Source organism: Eretmochelys imbricata, chromosome 8, assembly GCF_965152235.1.
Source record: "Eretmochelys imbricata isolate rEreImb1 chromosome 8, rEreImb1.hap1, whole genome shotgun sequence".
NCBI lineage: Eukaryota > Metazoa > Chordata > Testudines > Cheloniidae > Eretmochelys > Eretmochelys imbricata.
Window position 1 is genome coordinate 63,192,909 of NC_135579.1, and position 15,803 is coordinate 63,208,711.

At 38.6% G+C, this 15,803-nt stretch overlaps 1 protein-coding gene across 3 annotated transcripts in view; it reads right to left on the bottom strand.

Moving 5' to 3' along the window:
• Nucleotides 1-235: 235 nt before the first annotated feature.
• KCNT2 (potassium sodium-activated channel subfamily T member 2) overlaps nucleotides 236-15,803 on the bottom strand; it is a 293,358-nt gene continuing 277,790 nt past the window's right edge. For all 3 annotated transcript variants that reach the window (XM_077824102.1, XM_077824101.1, XM_077824100.1), the window contains 3 exons: nucleotides 14,664-14,964; nucleotides 3,843-3,927; nucleotides 236-347 (listed from right to left, as the gene is read on the bottom strand). In XM_077824102.1, the coding sequence (XP_077680228.1) occupies nucleotides 236-347; nucleotides 3,843-3,927; nucleotides 14,664-14,964 (498 nt within the window). The remainder of the gene's footprint in view (nucleotides 348-3,842; nucleotides 3,928-14,663; nucleotides 14,965-15,803) is intronic.

The following is a 15,803-nucleotide window of genomic DNA, read 5'->3' on the forward strand; positions in this document are numbered from 1 at the left end:
TTAATGTGTGACACAGTTCCATTTCCAAAATTACTGGAATAGGCTACAGAATAGCAATCGCTTTCATTAGAGTACATGTTTTCCCAAACTTGAATTCTTGCCCACTTATCAGATAGCATTCTCTCTGGTCCAAGAAGATCTGAACAAAATATAAACATTCCATTTTGATTAGATTTCAAAGCAGTTACTAGACACAATATAAAAATGGTCTCTTATCATTGAGCAGAATAATATATCAAAGTTGTGTTTCTTCCCTGGCATCTTGCCCAACAGTATTGCAGAAGCTATTTTTTCGGCTGGTTGCGGTATTTGGAACATATGCCAATGGATCGGGTCGGATCAAGTAACTGTAAAAAGAAAAAAGCAGTTATAAAAGCTTGATGTAAATTAGGATAAAATGCATTTGCATGCTTCCCTAGCGTGTTATTGCACAGGTTGCAGTACAGCTTAAAGCGATCTCTTGCACTTGAAAGTCTTACTAAACTGGAAACTTCAGTCTTGTTTCTCATTACTTCATAGAACTGAGATCACATAGCATATTTGTAATTACCTTTATATGTTTCTTCCACATTCTGTACTGTAGTTTGGAAACTTGCATGTTTTCATAAAATAATGGAGAAAAATGTTACTATCACTGAAGTTAATGTAACCTTCCTACAATGTTACTTATTGAGTATCATTAAGACCTGATTATATCCAAATAAATTTGGGTCACACAGTAAAATTCTCGTTTCATTAATTAAACATACCAGGAAGTGACTTTATGACTTAAACTTGAGGTCAAAGCACAGAGGGATTTTAATCAGGAATTAAACTTCATCCAGTGAATACACTTGAAGAGGGATGCACAATTTTAGATTTATCATTCCATTAAGGCATATTAATACTAGATTTGCAGGAGATCAAAGGATTCAAATCCACTGTGAGCAAGAGGAAGGTTCAAAATGTGAAATTAATAGGATAAGAAACTGGATCACCAGTTCACAATCAAGATCAGTGGTATCCAAAAAGTAGCATTTATCTATTTGTTGGCTTTTGAGTGGCCTATTGTATGTAAAGTGAGTTTGTGGTCTCGTAGCGGACAAAAGAAACACCACAATTAAACACCATGCTAAATTATTAGCAACCTCAGCAGGAACCAAGGATTAAGGGACTGATCTCAGCTAAATCCATGGAGAGATTCGAAATGACTTCACTGGCAGATAGACTGGAACTTAGTTGTCGGCTGAACCGCTTTCTCTGCAGCGATGAGGTACAATGAGGCAATGCAGAAAATGTATGTTATCACAGATCACCCTATATCTGTTTGTTTGGTAAATAACCACAGGTGATCAGTCTTCAGGGCTGTCAATCAGTACCTTTCATGAGTCTATAGTCATATGGACAAGCAAATAGATTACATTAATCTCTACTGTTTCTAATTCAGCCTAAACACAACATGCTAAATCCCTTCAAGTGAATAAAGATTTGGACCCAAACTTTATATGACTGATGTGATTACAGCTGTAATGTGTGTTTCAGATTAAACAAGACTCCAGTTTTAATACTGGAAGAATAATTTGCATATTAAATAAATGTATGAAGGCAAAAATGTTACATTTGTCCCCCTGTAATGTACCCACTGATGCAATTATGAAGGTTTTTGTTCATGTTATTAACTATTCACAAAAAGAATACATTAAACAAAAATGTTTTTTTATAGTTTCTCTAAAAGGAAATTAACTTAGACTTGCATTTGTGACTTCTGCAGCTACTTTAACAACATAAACAATGATTTTAGCATACCTTTGTCCATGATATACTTGTAGTCTGAAGTGCCTGACACTGTAGACAATTATTTTTTGACCAAAATTAGGCTCCTAAATATTTAGGTACCTGATTCTTCAAAAGTGAAGAGCACCTGTCAGCTCCCATTGAGTTCCATTTATACTAAGGTTTATATCATTCAAATTCTTCTATTAGGGTGGTGAGGGCTGTATCTGAGTATCCAAAAGTACATTAAGTGTGTGGCATATGCTGTTTGTTTGTTTTTTCCCCTCTTCCTATGGGGATACTGCTTGGAGACTTTTATTTTTATTATATTCTATCTACACTATGCTATATGTTAGCAAAGCCAAGATCAAAGAAGTGCACATTACTCTGAGTGAAATCCGTAAAATTTGTGGTGTTTGTTTCTACAGTCCGGTAGAATCAGTTTCCAGGAAAGCTGTCTCTTACAGAGGTAAGTTTCATCCTACAAATGGACGGTGCCAGAGGAGTTGCTGGTAACTATAGTCCTTGTCTCAGAGCCTGATTTTCCCTATGAGCAGTAGCCTGCATTTGAGTAGATGTGCCAACATGTTTTGTCCTAATTTTTTGAGGCTGGATGGCTTCATTTCCGGGTAGGTAGCAGTGCTGGCCTATTTAGACTATCTGAGCTTTAGGGATTCAGCTTCAGGCATGGCATCTTTTTCTGTATCTCAGATGGTGTGTCATGTTGTATATGTTTAGAAAGTAAGTGATAGACAGATTATATTTTAAAAAAAAATCAATGTTATGGCCAAAATAAAAAGCCTGTTAGTCAAATTTATAGTTTTGTTGAGATGTTAGCAAATAGTAGGTGTGTGCATTAAAGTTATTACATTTTACCTGAATATCTCTTCAGACACCTGTAGTTATGTGTGCAGTGACTCATGGCCAGATACAGATGCAACAGTCGTCAGTGGAAATTGAAGAGCACTCTGGCCCTTATCCAGCAAAGCACATGCTTAACTTTAAAGATGTGAGTAGTCCCATTAAAGTAAAGGACATAGTGGTGCTGGAGTGTTTCATCTCCAGCCGGATCAAACCCCAGCATCACAAGGTTGAATTCTCAAGAGTTCCATCCAGGCTGGAAAAGCTTATGCATTTCTCTTAGCATTACAATGTTCATGCTTTTGGTTCTCTCCAAAATGAGGAAGTACAGACGCAGGCAACAATTAAGTAGCCTGAACCTGTTTGAATGTCAAAATTGTTGATGTGAGTTTGGAGAAAAGGTCCACTTTCATTCTTATAACACTTAGCTAAATGATTATGTGAAATGTGTTTGGTTCTTGTCAATTTGTGGCACAATAACATCTCTCTCTTAACTAAGCAATTTGTGAGAAGGTGAAGACAGGAGTGGATTGTAGAAACAAAAAAAGTTATTTAAATTTAGATAGAGATATTTTAAAGCTACCATCCAGTGTCATGGCTTTTTTATTATTCTGAAAAGTGTCAAAATGGGCAGGTGATGGAATGCTGAAATTTTTGATAACCAAGTAAAAATAAAAGTATTTGAAGAGATGCCTAAAAGACTTAGGATCATGTAACTGGTATCTTAATGTATTTAATAGTCACTTCTTCCTTTTAGGGCCTATGCCATAAGCCCATTTACTTCAGTGGGCTTTGGATCAGGCCCTAAAAATCATTAAAGAAAATGATCTTTGAAATAATTTACTGTCTTTGAATGTCTTCGAAAGCTTGACTTTACAATGCTTTTTATTGATGCTCGATGACTAACGAATCATGAGCAAGAAACAAGAGTGAGAATGTAATATAGTATGAAGGTATCTGAGAGCTGTGATTTTTCTTAATTTAATTTTATCTGACACTTCAATTTAGAGGGAAGGAAGAGGGTTATTTAAAGAAGAAAAAACCTTAAAAATAATCTTGTGTAAATTAATGAATGATTTCATGTATAGTTTTTTTGGATGTGCATGGAAATGATTCCTCATGAGAGGAAAATAAAAGCAATAAAGTGCAAAAGATAAAAGAAATGAATTCTAGCATGAAAGTGAAAATGAGACACTTTGTGGATCTTATGATTTATGTCATCAACTTACACAACATCATTCAGCTCTAGTCTTGTATCTGGAGAAGGATTGATTAGGATGTAAGAGACGGTGTTTTGATGATCATTCATTTCATCTAGAGGACAAAAAATATACAGGATTTATTAGATTATTTACAAGGAAATGGTAAGAATTATAGCTTTTGCTAAATCAACCTTAACAAATTATGTTCTGTCCATATAGCTGTCAAAAGGGAACTATCAGGCTTGTTTCACAAAGTGACCGCATATATAAGTGCAGCAGCTTTTTTAAGTGGAAAATCTACTTTCAAATTGCTTGTATTGGAAATATTTGACGGAAACTCATTTTTCCTAAGAAATTATCAAAATAAAGTACCAATATCTATTTTTGAGAAGAACTGCAGCAGAATACACTGAAGACTGTTACAGTTAGTGACCTCTGCTACCACAGAAGTAGCCAAGCTATTTGTATGTCCATTATTGTAGCAATTTCAATTTTTAAGAGCAACACAGAAATATTATCATACCATCCAAACACCCACAACCAGGGGATATCACAATCAAACCAGGAAGATTAATCCCCTTACTGCTAACAAATGTAATTCTCTATCATCAATTGCTTTGGAAATGCTTTTATTTAATTTATCGCTTGTTAGTAAGCTGAATGGGAAAGTCCTTTGAGGGAACATCTATATATAATATCTTCCTCTTGCCAACATGTAATTGGCTGTATTATCACGTCACATTGGACAACTGAAACATTTTCTATATTTACATATAAATATACACCGCACTTTGAAGGATCCCAAAGTACAAATGATTTCTATATTGCATGACTGAATTGCAGCCTCCACTGGCACGCATGCTGGCTACCAACCAGAATTTTGAACAACAGTGTGGGAAGGAATACTTCCCCCCCCCTCAATAGATATTGCAGTTAATGCTCACACTTTAAAAAAAAAAAAAAAAAAGTGTCATGAGCTCCTTAGCATCCATGTAGAATAAAGGACTTTTAAGGTCTCAAAAGACCCACATAGAATGAAATACATAGCACAGGATGAATGGCTACATGGAGTCTACTAGGATTTGAGCCTGAAATTCTAGATAATTGGTGCTGAGTCGAATAATTCACATCCCATTTAGCCTTCAGTAGTCAAGCGGACTTCAATGCAAGACCCCCTAGTTATGCTTCTCATGCCCCTAAGGATTAGACTTCTAATGCCAAGTCACTGAGGACCTCTATCCAGACAAACAGTTAAGTATGTGCCTAAATCCCACTAACTTCAAGGAGACTTGAAGGTGTGACTAAGTGTTTTGCTGAATCCAGAGTCTAACTGATTTGCAGCACTGTGTACAAATGAATGCTTGTCAAGAATTAGGACTGGTAGATAGTTTGGGAACAAAGTCAAGCCTTCAAGGACTGTCTCAAATAAGAAATAAACACCTTCTTTAATAATGGCAAGATCAAACTTGAGTAAAACAGATGTGTGCTTTGCTTAGGGCATTAATCCATTGGCTACCAGGGAGGTGCAAAGGCTGGGAGTTACATTCAACTCTCCCCTACACCTGAATAGTGGTGGAAGCTAGAAATGTGGTCGTCTAACTTCAATTGATAAAATTATGCTTGCCCCTCACAATCAAAGATATGGCCACAGTGCTCCACACACATTACTTTGATGTGGAAACTGAGGCACTAGGATGCCACAGTGGTGAATACTGTATAAACATCTACTATGATCCCACTTAAATAGTTCCACCAAGTTGAAAAAATACAATATTTTCTAATGGAATCATAAAGACAGGAAATATCTCTGGAATTGGTAAAACATTTCAGACCAGTGGAACTTGTTAAGGACACTCAGTGTTCCTAGAGCTGACAACTAAAGACATAGCACACACAAAGATACACCATACATCAACTGCTGCTGATTAGGAACACTGCAGCCAATCTTCTAGGTGGAACAGGCACATGACAACTTCTCGCACCATCATTCAGAGAACTGGGTTAGCTCTCCATTACTCGATACAATTCAAGGTCCTGACTAGGGCCAATGTACAAATTAGAAGTTACAGAACCAGCTGAAAATAACTTCCACTTCATTTGCCTCCCAAGTCCTGAGAGCAGGATTCTGTTTCTTCAGAGCTTTAACACTTAAATCAATGACTTAGGTTCCATATAGCAAATTCAGGTGCCTGAACACCACTGTTTGTAACTGCAGAATATCTTACCATCTCTTAAGATTATTTTGATTTGAAATGTATTTATTCTCATTGTAAATGTTGGTAAAAACATATATTCTTTAGCTGGTTTCAGATCTGAAACTTTTTCATATTAAAGTAGGATAAATGAACTTAGCCGGAGATGAGAATTATCTGGATGAGAAATATTGTTTCTCTGAATGTGAAATGTTAGAATGCAGACAGTGGTACAAGCTGACTGCTGGCTGTGGAAATGACCAGCGTTTTAAATGATTTCCCCTCTATTTTCTACATTTGCCACTCTCAAGACAGTTCTTTATACAACATAATTTTCTGTTTAATGAAAGTGTCTTTCTTGTAGCATATGCATATGTTACTTGACAGGAAGCAGGGACATACACTACCAATTAGTTAAAAAATAGTTGGCTTGATTGGTGAATGCTAATATAAGTAGGAGTCAGAGGTTTTTTTGCTCATTATTTTTTAGTCATTTCTTATAATACCCCGTCACAAATGATGACTGTGACAGTGGAGCTTGGAACATGTTCTATCCAAAAAGCCCATCCCCCCTCCCCCCCCCCCCCATTGTCACACACTGCCCTCTGTTAGATCGCTGTCTCTAGTTTTGTTTGATTTTAGTACCTATCCAAAATAGCATTCCAAATGAAACAAGTTTGTATTTACAAGATACGTAGATAAGGAATGTTTGCTCTGTGCTGAGTTCACTCTTGTTTGTTTTAAGGGGAAAATTTCACATTCTGAAAGAATACATGTACTTTTATGAAATGAGAATTATCAGAGACACCCTGGTTCTGGGTAGGTTTTATATTCAGATTCCCAAAGTCGCTGCTAATGTAATATATATAGTACTCTGTGAGTTGGTTGATTCTCATATGTGTCACTAAATGTGGTGGAAAGAAAAGGAGGACTTGTGGCACCTTAGAGACTAACAGATTTATTTGAGCATAAGCTTTCATGAGCTACAGCTCACTTCATCGGATGTGGTGGTAGACCAGCATGATTTCTCTGTGGGTTATCCACACACAGTTTTTATACCACTATAACTCTATATATTTGGAAAACAATATAATTAGTGATACAAACTCCTAGTGTGAATGCAGTTACTAGTATAAAGATGCTGGTGCTTGTATCAGTTGAAATTTAGGGTCTTAATTATCTATACTGTTGGAGGATTTGCAGTGTTGTTGTAGCCATGTTGGTCCCAGGGTATGAGAGAGGAATGGTGGGTGAGGTAATAGCTTTTATAAGACTAACTTCTTGTTGGTGAGAGAGTGAGAAGTTGAAGAAGATATCTGTGTAAGTTTGTCTCTTTCACCAACAGAAGTTGGTCCAATAAAATACATTACCTCACCCACCTTGTGCCTCTAATATGGGAGGATGTTGTTTGAGTCCTACTTGTAGATCCTTGTTCCCTGGATTAGTAGAAAATGAATGCTTAAAGAGGCAGGAGTCTTGGCTTCCTCGGGCTGTTTGAATGAACAGGGCTACACAAGGGTTCCTATCCATTTCTTAGTGGGCAGCAAAATGTCTTGTTAGAGGGATAATTCTGGGGTGTGGTGGGGAGAGAGAAAGGATGGATCTTCAGGACTTAAAGGCCGAGAACTTTATGTGGAATTGGAGTGATGAAGCAACAAGTATAGTAAGATTTGGCATCTCAGTTTTGCAGATGGATAAATACATAGAACAGTAATGTTTTGTGCAGCATGAGACCATTAATGGGGTTGCCAAAAGAGAGGTTCTCTTTATAACAAAATACAGACATTTGTCTGAAAAAATATTGTAATGGAAATTTCTAAATTAGAAATGGCTCAAATAGATGTAATTAGCTGAAGAGGAGTGTACTTACCTATCAAACCTTTTCCATTCTGTAGTTTCACATATTGTCTTCCTCAATTTGAATATTGAAATGAACATTAATGTTGGCTTTCAACTGCCATTTTAAAGAAAACCAAATTTCAGAAAAAGAAAATAAAAAAAATAAAGGCAAGTATCCACCATATGCAGAATTTTCCTTTGGCTTGCATAAGAATGTGAGTCGAGATTATAGCAATATAATTTTCTGCTTTAACTCCCTGTCATGGATGAAAAGTTGGTGGGTTCTTCCTTTCTTTTTAAAATTCTCAGAAAATATATTTGAGCCTGATTCTTCCCTCAGATAAACTTGTGTGACTCCAATTAAGTCAATGGAAAGTGTGGATAATTATCCAGGGATCAAACTGGGGACATTTATTATTTGTATTACAGCAGCAGTGAAAGACTCAAGCTAAAACTGTGGCCCCATTGGGCTAGGTGCTGTATAAACACATAGTATGAGACAGCCCCTGCCCCAAAGAATTTACAATCTAATTAGATAAGACCAAGAGAGTCAGAGAAAGGAAATATTATTCACATGTTATAGATAGTGAACTGAGGCATGAGATTAAGTGAGAGAGAGGTGTACAGTAACCAACAGCTGTGGAAGATCTAGTCTGTAGTTCTATGACAGTCTCCAGCCAGCCTGCAGATTATCTCACTTACTTATCTTCAAGGGTAGTTATGCTTTTTGTTTTTCTCCTATGTTATCAGTATAATCCCTATCAGTTTCTTCCATTTTTGCTCATACTCTTCCTTCTTTTAGGATACTTCCTGACACATTTTGTGGTTAATATTTGTTAAAATATCCATAACATCAGTTTTTACATTTTGTGGTTAAGATTACCAACATATGTATAACAGCAGCTGAAGGTTACTGTTGGGTAAAAGTCCACTCTTTAAGATGGCTTTTTCTTAACTGAAGAGCATTATGAAAGTCTTGCTTAGAATCTTTCTGGGCCTATTTTAAGCGTCAACATTAGTTCCCAGACCCCCCTCATTCCTGCATGCATCTTCTGATATTGTTAATGAGTGACCTTTGTTCACGAACACTAGACACTGTGTAACAGAGTCAACACCCGCTTATGGCAGCCCTGCAAGCAGTCCCCTACCAAAGTTCCCCTCTTTTCAGGGCTTTCTCAATCAAAATTTCAAAACAACAATTCTCTCGTTCAGCAACATCCATCCTTGGGTCTGAATTTATTAAAATAAAGTCATTCCCAAAATAAAGTGCTCAAATCCTCATCAAGCCCCTAGTCCCAGTCTGTCCCGCTGGAGATCTCCCAGGCCCTCCCTGCCTAAAACCTTTTCCATGAAACCTATTCCAGGTTCCCTCTGGAGCCTACTCACTCCCCACAGCCATTGCTTACCTTGGGAAACCTCTGCTGCAATCGCACTCTACTCTGGTATGTGTAGGTAGTCAGTTCCCTCAGCTTCCTGAAATCTCACTCTACTTTGGTGTGTGTAGGTAGATAGTTCCCTCAGCTTCCTGCTGCTCTTTATAGGGGAATCAACTTCTCTGTACAAAGCTGGTTCTACTACTTAAATCCCACACCACATCCCAGATGTGGAAGGCAGGGCTAAATGGATGGGACTGTCCAGCTCCAGGCCTCTGATTCTTAAAGGGGCAGGGCCCTCCATTTAATTTTATTTATTGACAAGAATTAAATCAACTACTCACTTTCAAAGGATTGGTTTTTTTTTAAATGATAAGGAATCTGTTGAAGTTTCCCCTACTAGAAAGAAATCTAACTAGCAAACAAGTGCCAAATCATGCCACCCAGGGGGAAAATCTGAGGAAGGGTTGTGGGGATTGCACAGGGTACACTGGGCCTTAAATTGGGTTCCAGAGCTACCTTGTGCCTGGATTCTGCCCAGAACTGAGAGATTTTAGCACTTGCATTCCAGAGGGACCATATGAGCTACAGGCTGACAATGAATGCTGAGAAGAGAAGTGGCTTATATGACCTCTCCTACCCAAGAACAGAGTGAGCTTATGGGGGAACAGGTTGTGGATCTAAATTACCTTTGAGAAGGATCCATGTAGCGAGGCAGCTGGAGAGAAAATGGACTCATGAAAAGGGGAGGTTTTTGTTTTTGGTTATGGTGGGGTTTTTTTAACTGCTGGTGGATCAGATGAGAGAGTGGAACCCCATGAGCAAGCAGAGGACAAACCCTGGACAAGGAGGTAGAGAGGGGCTTAGATAATGGAACCAGGCTCTCACTTCCTTTTCTCAAGGCCCAAGGCTGGGTTTTCCAGCAGCGAGTGGGAAGAAGTGCCTCTCCTTTCTTCTGGATTGAAGGTCCAAAAACATACATATCATTGGGAGAAAGAGGGGGTGATGAAGTGGTCTGGACTCTGACTGGACTCTTGGTTTCGTTTTGAACTTTCATCATGACAGAAGATGAGATGTTTTGGTTTAGTGGAAGGACTAAACCATTTATAGTGAGGGCAAAAATGAGGCAGAGGCCCCATTTGCACAAAGTAAGGTAAGATCTCCATTATAGGGATGAAATCTTGGAAAGGTTCTCCTTGTGAAGTTTCCTCCCAGGGCCTCTGTTGGGTGCCAGGGTTTATTTTGGGAACACACTAGAAGCCAAGAGCCATCTGTACAAAGACCCTGTGCTTCCACAGCAACTGTGCTGTCTATTGAACCTCACGCTGGCTCTAGTAACTCCTTCCATCCATTGCTGCCCCTGGAAACTCTAATTACTGACTTTTTCTTAAAGTAACAGAGTGGTTGAAATTATACAACTTATTTTCTTACCAGTTGGGCTTCCAGAGTACACGAGCGCTCTGTGCCAAAGTTAATGCAGTAGAGGTATCACTGATTGTCAGAAGTATTCCTGTCTTTGTAACATCCCAGCCTTCCCCAAAAAGTAGAGCTCCAATTTCTAAAGGCTGCATGCAGTGAAAGGACAAGGGAGAGTGGTGACTCCCCCTACTACTGGGGCAGAGACAGATCTGTATTTGTGGACTTCTTTCTGTGTGCATGTATAGGTGCTCTAAGACTTTAGATTGTGTGTGTTTTGCATGCATGTGCATGCTCATGTGTATGAGTGGGGCTAAAATATAACTGAAGCCTTGCCTAACATTCCAGTCATTTATTTCCCAATCTCCAGAAAAGACTCATTTTCACCATTCTGTTCTTAACTGCAAGGGACAGTACACACACCGGTCATGATCAGGGTCAGAAACCATCAGCATCTGTAGAAGTAGTTTCATTCGGATGACAAGTTGTCATGCTTATACCTTTAGGAATGTCAATCATTCTATATTCTAACAAACAAGATTTGTTATTGTTTAGTAACAATATTCCCAGCTGTCTTGTAATGTTGGCTGTGTACATATTGGAAAGAGGGAGGAAAAATCAAATACATGACAGCAATTTTGATCAAGGCAGACCATCCTTTTCATTTCAGAAACCAGTGTTCAATAGATTTTCTCACAATGTCAAAATGTGTTATTTTCATTGCAACGTATAGAATGCTCCCAGCCGTGTGGCTGCTAGATTTTTCTGTTCTGGGAGAAAACTACATACATATCACTTTTAAACCATAGTTTGGTGAAAAAGCTGATTGAAATAGCAAAAGCAACATCATCCTTATTTCTGGTTAGTTCGCCCTTCTCCCCCCTCAGCAATCTGTGTTTGCTGTGTTAGGGAAAAAGACAAGTACTTTCTTTTGTCAACATCTCTTTATATTTTTCCAATAGACAGGCCTGATCCAAAACGCTGGATAAAAACTTTCCTTCTGAAAACAGACTATGTAAAAATGGCACCTTTTCACTCAATAGACCTGTCACTGGCTATATTAGAAGGCATAGCTGTTTTTCCTTACTACAAATAATGTGTATGGTTTTACTCTTATTAGCCCTGCAGAACTAATACAGCTAATGTGAGGTGTGGCAGGGTCAGGCCAGACAGCCACAGGAGAGTGCAGGAAGGAAGATATTAGCCTCAGTATAAGTAGGTCCCTCTTCCCCTGGTAACTGAGCAGGGCTTACTCCAGGCTAATAAGGACACCTGGAGCCAATTAAGTACCTGCCAGAACAAGTTAAAAGCCTTCCCCCCAACCAGTCAGGGTGGGTGATAGGTGTTGTGAGAGTGAAGGTGAGCTGAGTAGTGTGGAAGTTGACAAAGACCAGGGGAAAACCTCACAGGCATAGAATTTGGGGAGAAACCCTACCCTAAACAGGAGAAACACCAAACACCTGAAGAAAAGGTCTACCAGAGGGGAGAGACTGAGCCATGTGTTTGGTGTGGTGCTGCCATGCCTGGAAGGGTTACCAGAGATTAGGGGCTCTCCCCCACCCCTGGCAGGAGGGTTGGGAGGAACCCCGCCCAAGCAAAGTGGAGACAATAAGCCAAGGGGTGTAGGGAAGTAACCTGGGGAAGCTGACAGCTTTCCTGGGAACTGACAGCCTGAGGCTGCTACTTGTAGGGTTCCTGGGTTGGGGCCTGGAGTAGAGGGTGGGACTGGGCTCCCCCACCCCTTTTTCCTCTCACTGGATGTCCACCGAGGAAGCCAGAAGCCCTAGTGAAGCGGTGAGGGCTAGCAGGCCCAGAAACGGGAAGGCTGATTGGAGACAGAATTTCCTCGCCCACTACAAATGGGGTAGGGAGGGGGGAATTCTGAGAGACAAGATGCTATCCTGACCTACCGTTAGAAGGAAGTGCAGGACCCACCGAGGCAGAGAAGAAGCCCTGCTACAGAGGGTAAGATGGATTCTCTTCTGTCTTGGATACAGTCAGTAGAATTGTTAATTAAGTTCTGATTGCACAATATTTATTGCTGGCAATGGATAAGATAAAAAGAACCCACACTGAGTCTCAGACCCCAGGCAGAGTTTGCAGGCTTGTAGTTTACAAATAAAACATTGTGAACTGATCATATTTGACCTAGAATTATTGAGAAACAATAAACAGGGAATCCCCCACAATACCATTTCTGTGATAACTTCCCAGCACAGAAGAACACTTTAAGGAAAATTCAAATTAAGACACAAACTCTGAGTTATAACCATCTCTCATTTTTCCCAGGTATCACAATTAAGTTTCTTCTAATCTTTAAGTACAAATAGTATGAAGGGGTATAAACTCCCACTGAAACTAAGGACCATCACAAATCTCATCATCACACACCTCACCAACTTCTGCTCCAGGTGCAAGCTTTACAGTGCATATCTTTGATTATGCCTTCTCTTCCATAAATACATAGAAGCATGTACATTTAAAAAAAATAACTGCAAACCGTGCAAAAATAAACCACTCCACTTCACACACAATTCCTCCCTGAAGAGAGGATGTGAGATAAAACGAACCACATGTGATAGATGTCAGTCATGTTGCTTCATGCACTATTTGAAGACACTCAGATATTAGTGTGATGAGGGTGAAATAAGAACCTGTTATAAAATTGAATTAAATACAATACCAAAGATGTACCAAAAGGATCCAGGATGGAAATTTTCTTTATGAATGCTGGGTCATATGTGAATCATCTATTAGCTAGTATAGTAAAAGTCTCAACATAATTTGTAAAACCTTGTATTGATCCTCTTATCTTTATTTTGGAAATTGATTAATAGGAATTTGCTGTGGTGTAAATGTAGTTTATTTCACACTTGACCCCTTCAATAAACCTATATGTTAGGACAGCAGCTGTTCCTGTAACTTTTGCATGCCATCTCTACTCACAAATGGCTTTTTACTTCTTAAGGCTCCCAAAATGTAATGAGTTAGGTTCCATCCAGCTGGCGCTCCCTAAATCCATCTGAACATGAAAGATTGTTTTAATTATCTGAAAAATGACTAGATGTGTTGCAAATTTAGCAACCATGCAATTCAGAAAATCATGTCCCAACTCATCCAGATATTGGGCAAACAATGATATATGAGCTAATGTTCAATCCTGTGTTGTTCTCCCAACACTGGATTCATTATTAATCAAAATAAAATCAGAAAAGGACATGCAGTGGGTTTTTCAGCTTTGAAAGGAAGTTGGCTCTGATGTGCTACAAATTGCCACCTGTTTTCCAAAGTTATTGCCAATGGCTAAGAGAGAAGTTTTGAGCTGTGAATCATGGTCTAGCTTTTTAGGCTCCTGAATGACTTGATTTCTTGTGCTAAAATCTCTGGACAGATGTCCAATAAACCTCAAAGTGTGCTACAATGCCATATGTATTAAATGGATTTCTTTATATGCTTTTAAAAAGCTTGAAAAACAGAGGAGGGGATGAAAAAAAAATTGAAGCATAGACCTAGTGATGCATCACTCATAAATGTGATGTGAGCACATTGGGCATGTTTCCCATCTTATTTTAAAAATCAAAGGAAAGATGATATATCCTGCAGGAATTAAAAAAACAAAGAAAACCCTTTAAAGTGTAAGAAATTTACAACTCTGTCACCATCTGTTTACATGAATAAAGAGAATGTTATATGTGATCATCTCTATAATGAGCCCCCAATACAGGAGAAAATAGTTTTCATTTCTGATTTCATGTCCTGTAGTAATAGCAGTACCAATTGGTTCAACTGCCTTATAATATCCCATCTAAAAAGAGAGTGAATTAAACCCAAACCAGAACTAGAGCTGGTTGGAAAAGGCTCAAGATTTTTTCACATATTTTCCCCCTTTTTCGATCAAAACTCTGAGAAATTTGATCAATTATGAATTTCAAAATTTTGCACACAGCTATATTTGTACTTCACCCATGGCATCCTCTGGTTTTATGAAATAAAATTAGGTTGATCTTAGACAATAATAATAGTCATACCATATCCTGCTGTGGAAAGTCCCAAGTGCTTCATTCTGTTCTTCACAAGTTCAGCAAGTTCCTGTCTTTCAGACCGCTTGTAAAGGCTCATCCGCTGCTGACTTATTTTCTCCGCTGTTTTGCCGGAGTGCTTTGGCACTTTTCTGCTCAGCCGTCGGGCCCACTGCATGCTCTTCCGTCGTAACAAGGGATGATCTGACTGATCGCTGGATGTGGAGTTACGATGGTTATTGCGGTTGTTTATTTGTTCTTTTGTGTCTTTGGTGTCTTCCCATTCTTCAACACTAATAGAGATTTGAGACTTCAAAGGGAAAATCACATAAAAAAATTAAGGGATTTAGGAAATAGATTTGTCAAAGAAATCATCGGAGACCTTTCTTTTGTCTCCTCCTTCGGCTCCAATTCAGCAATGCAGTTAAGCACATGCTTAAGTCACACTCAAGTCAATAGAGTTAAGAATACATTAATGTTCAGCATGGCCTGCTGAACGGGCAGTCTTTTTCTTTAAATGCCCTTGGAACAGTGTTATATAGACCATTTATGGCTTGATATAAATATGTTCCTACATTTCCCCAACAGCAAGAGAAGATAAGCATTAGTTAGTGCTTCTTGTCATTCTGTTTCTAAACATGAGGCTTCTATGCCTATTTCTAATAGGAATTCAATGACATTCTATTTCTTAGAATCCAGAAATAAAACTATTTGAACTCCAATAAGTCAATCTATTTAGCTTTACAAAGAGAGGATTAAGAGGTGACTTGATAACTCTATATAAGTATCTACATGGGGAAAATGTTTAATAATGAGCTCTTCAATCTAGCAGACAAAGGTACAACACAATCCAATGACTGGAAGTTGTAGCTAGACAAATTCAGCCTGGAAATAAGGCATAATTTTTAAACCGTGAATGTAACTAACCATTGGAACAATTTACCCAGGGTCCTGGTGGATTCTCCATCACCGACCATTTTAAAATCGAGATTGGATGTTTTTCTAAAAGATCTGCTCTAGGGAATATTTGGGGGTAAGTTCTATGGTCTGTTATGCAGGAGGTCAGACAAGATGATCACAATTGTCCCTTTTGGTCTTGGAATATATGAACGCTATCTCAATGAACTGAATGGAATGTGTCTTGCCTGT